This window comes from Musa acuminata, unplaced genomic scaffold, assembly GCF_036884655.1.
Source record: "Musa acuminata AAA Group cultivar baxijiao unplaced genomic scaffold, Cavendish_Baxijiao_AAA HiC_scaffold_1139, whole genome shotgun sequence".
Lineage (NCBI taxonomy): Eukaryota > Viridiplantae > Streptophyta > Magnoliopsida > Zingiberales > Musaceae > Musa > Musa acuminata.
Window position 1 is genome coordinate 1,417,311 of NW_027021351.1, and position 10,529 is coordinate 1,427,839.

The 10,529-nt window shown below is 39.6% G+C and overlaps 1 protein-coding gene across 1 annotated transcript; it reads right to left on the reverse strand.

Annotated features, from left to right (window-relative positions):
- Positions 1-4,255: 4,255 nt before the first annotated feature.
- Positions 4,256-6,385, reverse strand: LOC135671392 (PWWP domain-containing protein 6-like). Its single transcript, XM_065179495.1, has one exon. The coding sequence runs from the start codon at positions 6,383-6,385 to the stop codon at positions 4,256-4,258; it is 2,130 nt and encodes a 709-aa protein (XP_065035567.1).
- Between the last annotated feature and the right edge of the window lie 4,144 nt (positions 6,386-10,529).

Genomic DNA, 10,529 nt, shown 5'->3' on the forward strand with positions numbered 1-10,529 from the left:
TACAGTGTACAATAAATCAGATTGCAAAATTTGTTTCAGTTGGCTCTTGGCTATTTTCCACATAGCTCCTCATTCTCTAATCACTCTGTGACCCGATGTATCTATTGTTATTATATCAGAGCTTTTTCATATTCTTCCTATATCATGTTTGTCACCATTGAAACTTGTTCTCCTCTTCAATAGGAAGCCTTGCCATCTCCTAAGCAGAAAGATCTTGCTATCGTCTGGGTTTTTTTTCTTAAATTCATAAGCTAATCAAATCTGAACTTTACTGCCTCATGTGATGTATTACATTCCAATTCACACATCACAACCCATAAGAAAAGTATTCTCAGGGAGAATCAACACAGTCAATTAAACATGGTGAAAACTTCAACAACTAGAGAACAAGAAAAATCAGAACTTATTATTACTCAGAATGCATATGTCAACAAGTGCATATTAATAATCCAAAAACTTTATAAGGTTAAATATCATGCTTTATTGGTAAATAGAAAGCACAAAAGCAACATATTAGAAAAAAATTAAAAACCAAAACTTATAAGCAAAATTAACCAAGAATATCGCTATATCATAATAGTTCTAATTGTCAACTACAAGTTATTTCCATAAGGTAGACAATGACAAAAGAACCATTGGCATAAACATATATACTTTTATCTCAATCTAAAAGAACCTGATTTTTTTGGTTGAATAAATTTTCTTATTGGTGGCAGAGAAATATCATAGAAAAGGGTCACACAACACACAAGGCTCCCACTAATGAAATTTCTGGGAAGGGCCAATATACGCAAAGAAGGCTATTGCTACAAAGAAATAACATTGAGACAAAAAAATTGCAAAGATACAAACAATAATCACTGCTTAATCATCCTCACCAAATGAAAGGTAGGCCAATCAATTTGCCATCATGTGCTGAATTTGAATTTTATTGAAGCTGAAAATTTGCAAAAGCAATTATCACGATCTTTTTTGGTACTTCCAAATTTCTCCTAGGCATCATTTGGTAAGATCATGGGAATTCTAAACAAGCACCCTTAAGATTCCACCCAATAGTCTCCACCCTAAGATCCTATGCTAAGAAAGCATTATCCAAATCATGCCCTCATTCGAGTTCCAAAACCCCTTTGGGATGCATGCTTCTCGTGAATTTGAGCCAAACCGACCCTCTAGATCTCACCCTGTATATCCTAGGATTCAAATTTCAAATGCAGTGAGGTTTTACAAATCTTATATCCCCCAACCAAACACAAAATCTGATCAAACTCTAGTGAGACTAATAAGTTGGTTGGCCAATCTAGTACCAGAAACTCAAAAGTTAAAATGATGCAAAGCTTATGGAGAAAATGAAAATTCAAGTCTCTAGAGAAGACACACAAGGAGTAGCATCTTACACAGCAGCAATGAATACAATGGCTATTGATATTGTGTATATTATAAATGATGAAAAGATTTATCAAAATATTGACCTGTCTGATCAGAAAAGGCTCCATTTAGTTAGCTTCCTGCTCATCACAAGTTCTCATCTACAGTAATGTCCTAATCAACTTTGTCCCTATCTTTTTCTAATCATGGACACATAGTACCACAGCTGGTATATTAAACCAAGGTATACAGTTTCGAATGATAACACCCGGTACGAGCGGTACATACCGGTCCGATAGTAAACCGGTACGTGGACCGCTCTCTACCAAACGATATTTTTTATTTATAAATAAACAAAAAAAAATAATATATATATATATATATATATATATATATATATATATATATATATATATATATAAAGGCGACGTCGCCTCGTTTTTCTGTGACATCACCTCGTTTTTCAGCGACGTCGTCTCGGCGACGTTGCGCCGCCTAGGGAGAAGAGAGGCGACGCCGCATAATTTTTTAAAAAATTTTATATATAAATAAATAGATATATAAATAAAAGATTATATATATATATATATATATATATATATATATATATATATACGACGTCCCCTCGTTTTTCTGTACATTTTTTAAACTTTTATATATAAATATATAAATAAATAGATATATAAATAAAAGATTATATATATATATATAGGTGACGTCGCCTCATTTTTTTGCGATGTCGCCTCGCCTGGGGAGAAAGAGAGGCGACGTCACCGAATTTTTTTTTTACTTTATATATATATATATATATATACCGAATGATATATCGAGCGATATACCGAACGGTATATCGAGCGGTGTATCGAATGGTATATCGAGCGGTATACCGCTCGGTACAGTATACCGTACCGTATCAAGAAAATATCAAAATTTTGGTACAGTATAATATTTCAATCCTTTTATCAAACAACTGAAAAGCAACAAGATGAAAAAAAATGATATGATTGCTACCAAGACAACCATCAAATCCATACCTCTCATGAACCAAAGAACAAGTTACTTGTTGAAATAAATAGAGATTTAATGATTTTACTATACTACAACTAAGTTGATATTATAAGTTTGCAACAAGATTTGAGTGATACAACAATGCTTTACTGACCGATTATGTGAAGTCCTGAATAAAATTATCACACCTTAGGCAATCGATCATCTGGTTCCAACCATATACCTGCAAAAGTTTTTCAATTTTGTACCAACTAGCTGCTTCCTGTAGTCGTGAACATATGTAGTAGGCAGGCCCAGACAAGTTAATAACTTGAAAGTCTATTGTACAAGAAATATATTAAGTAGCCAACATCACAAAACTTCAATGCTTTTAATCAAGGTAGGCAATACCGAATGATACCGTCCGGTACGGACGATACGTACCAGTCCGACGACATATCGGTACGCGAACCGCCCGCTACCGAGCGGAACGAAAAATAATAATAAAATTATATATATATATATATTAGAAAAAGGCGACGTTCGACAACATCGCCGAGGCGCCTATTTCGGATTTTATATATATATATATATATATATATATATATATATATATATATATATATATTTATATATTTAAATAAATGAGGCGACGTCGCCTTTTAAATATATATATATATAAATATATATATAATCTTTTATATATATATATAAATATATATATATATATTAATTTATATATATATATAAACGAGGTGATGTCGCCGAAGCGACGTCGCCGAAGCGACGTCGCCGAGTTATATATATATATATATATATATATATATATATATATATATATATATATATATACCGAGCGGTATACTGCTCAGTATACCGTTTCGTACCATACCGAGCGAACGTCGAAACATCGGTCCGGTATGATATTACGAACCTTGCTTTTAATAGTACAGCTTGCATAATAATGATAAAGATGGACATTACCAAAATACATACAGAAAAAGATGGGTAACCAAAGAGCGACTATAGAAGACAAACTATCAACCTGACATGAGTTCAAGAATAAGGAACATCTTCAATACCACTGGTGCATACTGTGTTAATAGCAGCGCACAATCAAAGCATAGTTTAATTATTAGAATGAAAAAATGAGTTGTGGTCAGAGTTCTCATCCAGTGAGTTCACATCAAAATTTCCATCAATAAACATGCAAAAGGTAACTAGTACATCTTACACCATTAGGTAATCATTGCAACTTGAAAATTCAAGAATAAACTGTCAACAAACAGAATAGTTGAAAGTGCCATCTCAAAACACAGAAATAGCAGATACTCATCATGAAATATTGGCAAATCTTTATACAGGATGCAAATGCATACCTTCAGACTATATAACACGTCAAATTGTAGCTACGCTCAATAAGTACAATGTAAAAAGTTCTTTGAAGAAAAGACTGTCTGCTGATTTAACTAACAGTTCATTTAGAAAATCTATTAGCTTCATGGTGAATATTATCTTACACAATTACCAGCATCTTGTTAGACAACTAAACTAAACAGAACTACAGTTAGATTCACATTTAGTTCATACAGCAACCAGGGATAGTTAATTGGACAAAGCAGAAACAGCAAAGACCTCTTAACTAGTACTATATCCAAAATGTGAAGCACCTTTGTTACTGTCATGTGCTATTTGGAAATGATGCCATCTCCAACTAACTAAGGCTACAGTTAACACTTGCTGGCCCAAAGGTGTTATCTTTTCCTTTGGTATCATTTAACAAATTTTCCATCAGCATGCCTCTTTGTATAGCTTCCTTTTCTTCTTCCTCCTTAAAAGGCCCATAGCTACAAAAAATCTTAATGAGACATACTCAAAGAGGAAGACAAACTGCTTGTAGTGATCATACTTGGTTAATGGAAATGCAACCATAGACATCTTCTTCTAAACTATCTAAAGGACTTTCAGTTTCCAATTCATGTACAATACCAGTGCTAGCTGAACCAATCTGCAAATATTGTTCAGCCTCCGGCACAGAACCTGATGGAATGAAGAGTTCTGGTTGTTCTTTGGGCTTCTTCCTCTTCTTCTGCCTCTTTACTTGAGATTCGCTTTTTCTTTTCGGTCCCTCAGACCCATGTTCTTCATCAAAGTTGCTACAAACAATAATATCAGACCAATATGAATCTTGAATGTAATCAGGTGTGGCTAAATCCAAAGTGGCTGTCTCAAAATATGACAATTTTCTCCTTCTTTGTTTACCACCAAATATCTCTGACAGTGTGTTATCATCAGAACTAAATACTATCCAATTACTAAATTCAGTGAAAAAACTGACTGTTGTATTCAGAAAACTGTATGTTTTGAGGGGACTAATTGCAGCTAAGCACAGTTGTGAAAGCATTTCATAAGGAGTGAAATCCTTTAAGTCATCTCCTTTCACTCGTGGGTTCACCAGTCGCAGATTAGTTTCATCAGGAACAGCACTTCTCCTATGTCCCAAACCAGATGGACTCTTTTTTATCATAGCAGGTGACTGTGTCCTCTTTCGTTCAACTCTTCCTATGCGTTCTCGAATCTTGAGCGGTTTATCACAATATAAAGACTGTGTTGTCAGATCCCCCAGAGTGTCGAGCTTTTTCATCTTACTCTTCCCTGAGAATCCAGGATGGGAACTAGCATCTGCTTGCCTGCTTCCCAATGTATGCACACAGTCTCTTACTCCAGACCCACTTCTACAACCATCTGTACTGTGAGAGAAGCTTTTCTCGTCCATGAGCTCAGACAAGCTCTTCTTTTTTCTACCATTCTCCGAAACATGTTTCTTCTTTGCAGATGTTGCTCGTCTGCTGCTGAGCTGATCCTTCTGAGAACTAGAATCTGAAGAAACTGGAATCGAAAGATCAAAGTCATTGCCACAGTTTCTTTCACCAGATGCCGAACTCTCACCAGCATTCTCTATCCCTTGGCCCAGGACAAATGCAGAGAGTTCAAGATACCTGTCTGAGCGACGAAAGGCCTTCAACTGCGCTTTTGCAATCACGAGATCCAGGCTGTCAGCGCCATTACATGGGAATATACCTAACATCCGCACATAGTCAATTATTTTTCCTGGTTCAAAAGAATTCACGATCCAGAATTTGTCAACATCAGAACTGCACGTCCCTTCCCGTACCCCAGCATTCTCGACCTTTCTGTCCTTAAGAACAGCATAAGCTTCATCACCGGAGCAATTGCATGCCATTCCCAGCTCTAGAAGCCTAGAAACCTCTCCTAATGCTTCATTTACTGCAGTACCAAACACATCCGAGCTATCCTGCTTTTCCAACCGCGTGAAGTACATCTGGAAGGGCTTCAGGTGGGACTCATCGCACCAAGCAAAAGTTTTGTCGCCGAAGTAGACCACCAGAAAGTGGCCCTCCTTCTGAGCACCCAACGCCATGTCTGATGCATCTGCGGCATCAAATATTTGTCCTGGCCACCAAGGATGGCTCCTCACCTTACCCCACACCAAGTCCGAGACCGCAAACCCATCCTTCTGCTCATCCTGAAAGGATTGCAAATACCTAGCATGTTGGACGTTCTCCACGGTGGAACGCCGCGGCCGCCCTCTCTTTCTCCTTTCCGACGGTTCTTGTCGCTGCACTTGCACATTCTGGTCTCCAACGCCACCCGCATCCGCCTCCACACCGACCTCAGCGGTAGAAATGTGACCTTCATCCACCGTTTTCACATCGACCAGCCCGATCTCAGCGGACTCTCTGGTCTTTTCATGTGCCGCACCAGCATCAACCGTGGCGACGAAACCTCGATTCTCACTTCCCAATACCGTAACCTCGATCGCCATGCTGTACGCCGCATCTTTCTCTGCCTCGCTTGTTGCTCCATCTTCTAAATCGATGGCCACCTCGACGGTTGTGGTTAGGGTTTCCGGCCGAGACTTCCCGGGTTCGGGCGGAGCAACAGCTGCGGAAAAGGAGGAGGAGGGATAGAAGACGCCGCCGGCGTAGTCCTCCGACGGATTTGAAGCCATGCAGGAAGCAATCTTAGGGATTTCCCTAGCGGCTTTCTAAGAGCTCGAGGAGGAACCCTAAAAGGTTTTAAGAAAAGAAAAAGAGGGAAAAGCCGGTAATCATTACTTCGAACACCGAAGCAATAAGAGGGGGAAGACAGACCGAGTTCGTCGATAGAAGCGTGCTTCCCGAGGGACCGGAGGAGGAGGGTGTCCGTACTCAGAGGTGAGATCACCGCGTAAAATTTTGTTCCCACGATCCGCTTAGGATCCACGAACCCGATCAAAGTCGGAATTAACGCCGGGGCCCACGAAATTAGACGTCTGAGATGCGATTTTAAGATTGTAGATCAAGGTAGTATCGCAGAGGATCAATGCTGATGAACTGAGTCGCGGTTATAGGGCGGTGTCCTGACTCGGTGGTGACTTTATGACAAGTTCGAAACCTACCAGAGAGGCGATTACCGCCAAGAATTAACAATGACAACAAAATTGGCGGGTCTTCGGATCCAACTACCTCTCATCCGCCAAGACTAACTTCCCATAAAAAGACGCGTGCCAAAGTTTCTCACCCATTAGTTCAGACATCCTATAGGTGGCTCTCCACCTGTGGGCCCCAACGTATGACATCAGAAAGCCACGTAAAGTTGGGAATTGGTCGGGTCGGTTCGGGTCGGATCGGATCAGTTTGCGTCTAATTGGCGCTTGTTCCACCAAAATCAAATCATCGACCCAAATCGATCTCATTTGTTCGATTCGATTTAATTTCTTCGAAACTCTTCGATTTTTGATTAATCGATTCTATGAAAATGAATTGGGTTAAATGTCGATATTAAACCAAATCTATGTGGGTATTCTTCCTCTAATCCACTCTATATGGGTCGAGAATTTGATCCAACCAAATCGATAATTTTTTTATTAATTAGATCGAATCAGACCAACCCAATCAATTCCTATTATAATCTACTTTATGAAAACAATTTTTAAAGATCTTATTACACTATAATTACAACGACTCTATATTATTATTTATTTGCCTCTCATGATTAATCTGACCTTTTATTTTGCTTATAATATGTATATAAATCATTGAAAAAAATTATATATTTTATCTTGAGTTAAAATCTAAAGAGCTTTGATAAGTGATACAAGGTGACAACAGCTTACTCAGCTTTTCACTATTATCTTATTAGTGACAAGGATAGAGGAGTCCACGCGCCTCCCCCTTCGTGCAGCAAATGACAGGGAAGTGACATTTCATTCCCTGCTAATCGTAATTTCGGGAAAGGTTACACGCTCGATCGCGGGGAGCATTAATCTTAGATGGTGGAGCTCATCTCCGCATTTTCTGATCTCATACCCATAGGTAATCACTGGTCACTTATCCGGCAGACTCCAGCCCAAACAAACGGTACCCCTATAACCATCCTTTACAAATGATGCATCACAATGAAGTGTACCAGTCGACTGTCAACATAAATGAGCCCCTAAAAACCATAGATTGGGCAGAAGAGTTATCCGCCTATCGCCACCGACAACCCAAGTATTAAAGTTGGCCCCCAAAATCTCAGAGGGGGACAAAAAAAATCCTATTATAGATTGGGGGGAAGAGCTATCCGCCTCTCGTCATCAACTACCCAAGTATAAAAGTCGGTCCCCAGAATCTAAAAGGGGGACGAAAAAATTTCTATTATTCCCATTTCGCCATTAACTTTATCATCGGAGAGGTCAGAGTCGGGAACTTCCCTTACACCGATCTCTTATGTAAAAACCTTGGTGAGGCTAAGGCACACCTTGAGTTGACTCCATAGGAGGTGGTCAAAACCTCCTCTGTCCAGCGCAGAACCCATCGCGAGCAAACAAGCAACACCTCGGGATCGTGCTAATCAGATTCACCTCACCCAACTCACACCTCAAGCTAGTGAGTCTAATTACTCATATCAAGATCTATATGTGTAGCGGTGTATTTTTATGCCCTATGATCGTCCATCTCATCCTCGTTGGTTCCATCGATATCTCAATGCATCTCCATACGTCACGATCGTCCGTCTCAGCCTCGTGGGTTCCGCTATTACCTCTACGCTCTCGCTGCACCTTCTCATGTGATTACAACTTAATCATAGACATGCAAACCCAATAATAAACGAGAATAAAATTAGAGGTTTGCAGGCCCCAATAATAACAATATTCATATCATAAGTACACATCATCACTATGTAGGACTACTAGATAATAATTATAATAATTAATTAAATTATTTAATTACTTATTTCATAGTATTTTGGGAACCCTACCACAGGGTGCCCCACATGGCAGGTTGTTCCTTCACAAGCAAGGAAATCTTACAATGTATGGATCCCATAAAGCTAGGAATCCTAGGACACTAGACTGTCTTATGACAGGTATGACTCACGGCCAGCTCGATATTGGGCCTAGAGGGTCACACACATATGGTAGGTATTGCGATGAGTAGAGGTTCGGATATGAGATATCCGACGGAGCCCTTGTCTTATTGGATATCCAATAAGCCCCTGAATTATTGGATCTCATGGACGAGATCCAATAAGAGCCCATGAGAGATTATTGGATAGAGATCCACTAATCTAAAAGGCTTGGGTTATTGGATGCAGATCCAATACCCACTAGGGGAGGATCCATTAGGTTTTGACATGGGACCTCTATAAATAGGAGGGATTCAGAGCCTCATAGGCTAGAGCCTTTGCTTGCCTCTCATATTCTCCTTCCCCTCTCCACCTCAGAGCAGGTTTGGAGTTTTGAAGAGTATCGTCGCAGCCCTGCTGTGTGGATCACCACTAGAGAGGAGGACGCTTGACCTCCTTCACCCTCTCCTAAAGATCTGCAAGGAAACATGGATATACGATCTCCCTAGGTAACACAATTTACTCTATATGCAGTTTTTCAGTTTCGCGGATTTTATGCACAAATCTTCACACGATGACAAACATCTCTTTAGGAATCGGAGATTTTGTTTTCTTGTTCTTCCGCTGCGCATGTGATGTCACCCCCAAGATTTCCCAACATCTTATGTGTCTAGGAAATCGTAGCCACCAAGGAGTCCCTTGCAGCTAGAAAACTGTGATTGCAGGGCTGCTATGGGTGGCCAAGAAAAACTGGCTAAGAGCAGGAAATTGGAGCTCTCGGGTAAGGCTGCAAGCATCCTTAAGCCAATCCAAGGGGCAGCAACAGTTGCTGCCCTTTCTTCCCCTTTTATGTCAATAATTTTGACATTAGAAGACCTCTTTTAAACACCTCTTAATAGCAAGAAAAGGTGAAGCATAGATTTGAAAACTATGATAAAAAATCACAACAATCGCACAAAACAATTTCTATGCGATTGAACACAACACATGCAGTTTAAAAGCTAATCTTTTACACGAGCAACCTGGCTCTGATACCACTGTTGGGAAATCTTGATGTGATATCACATGCATAGCGAAAGAATAAAAAATAAAAATTCTAAAAATTTTCACATAAAAGAAGGTTTCATCGTCGTGCAAAAGTTGGTATGCAAAAAACCGCGAAACCGAAAACTACACGCATAAGAAAGATATGTTACCTAGGGAGATCGTATATCTATAAAAACCTACAAATCTATGGGAGAGGATGAAGGAGGTCAACTATCCTCCTTTCTAATGGTGATCCACATGGTAGGGGCTACGAAGATGCTCATCAAATCACTGCCCAAATCTCATCATCGCATGCACCATGCAATCAAGAACCGACTGCCCTTTCTTGCTATCCACATGCCCCAAATAGAGGCTACAGTATGAGGAGGAGAGGGAGAGAGGAGAATAGGAGGTAGTAGCTAAAAAGCCTAGCCCATGGCCCTTTAATTTTTTCCTATTTATAGAGGCCCTCTATCAACTTAACCCTAATGGATCTTGCCATATTGGGTACTGGATCTCTATCCAACTACCCAAGCCTCTTAGATTAATGAGTCTCTACCCAATAATCTCTTATTGGCTCTTATTGGATCTCATACATAGGATCCAATAATTCAGGGTCCTATTGGATATCCAATAAGATTAGGAGTCCAAGGGATATCTCATATTCGAAACTCTACTCGTCGCAACACCTACCATATGTGTGTGACCCTCTAAGCCTAATATCGAGCTAGCCATGAGTCATACTTGTCAGAACTCCT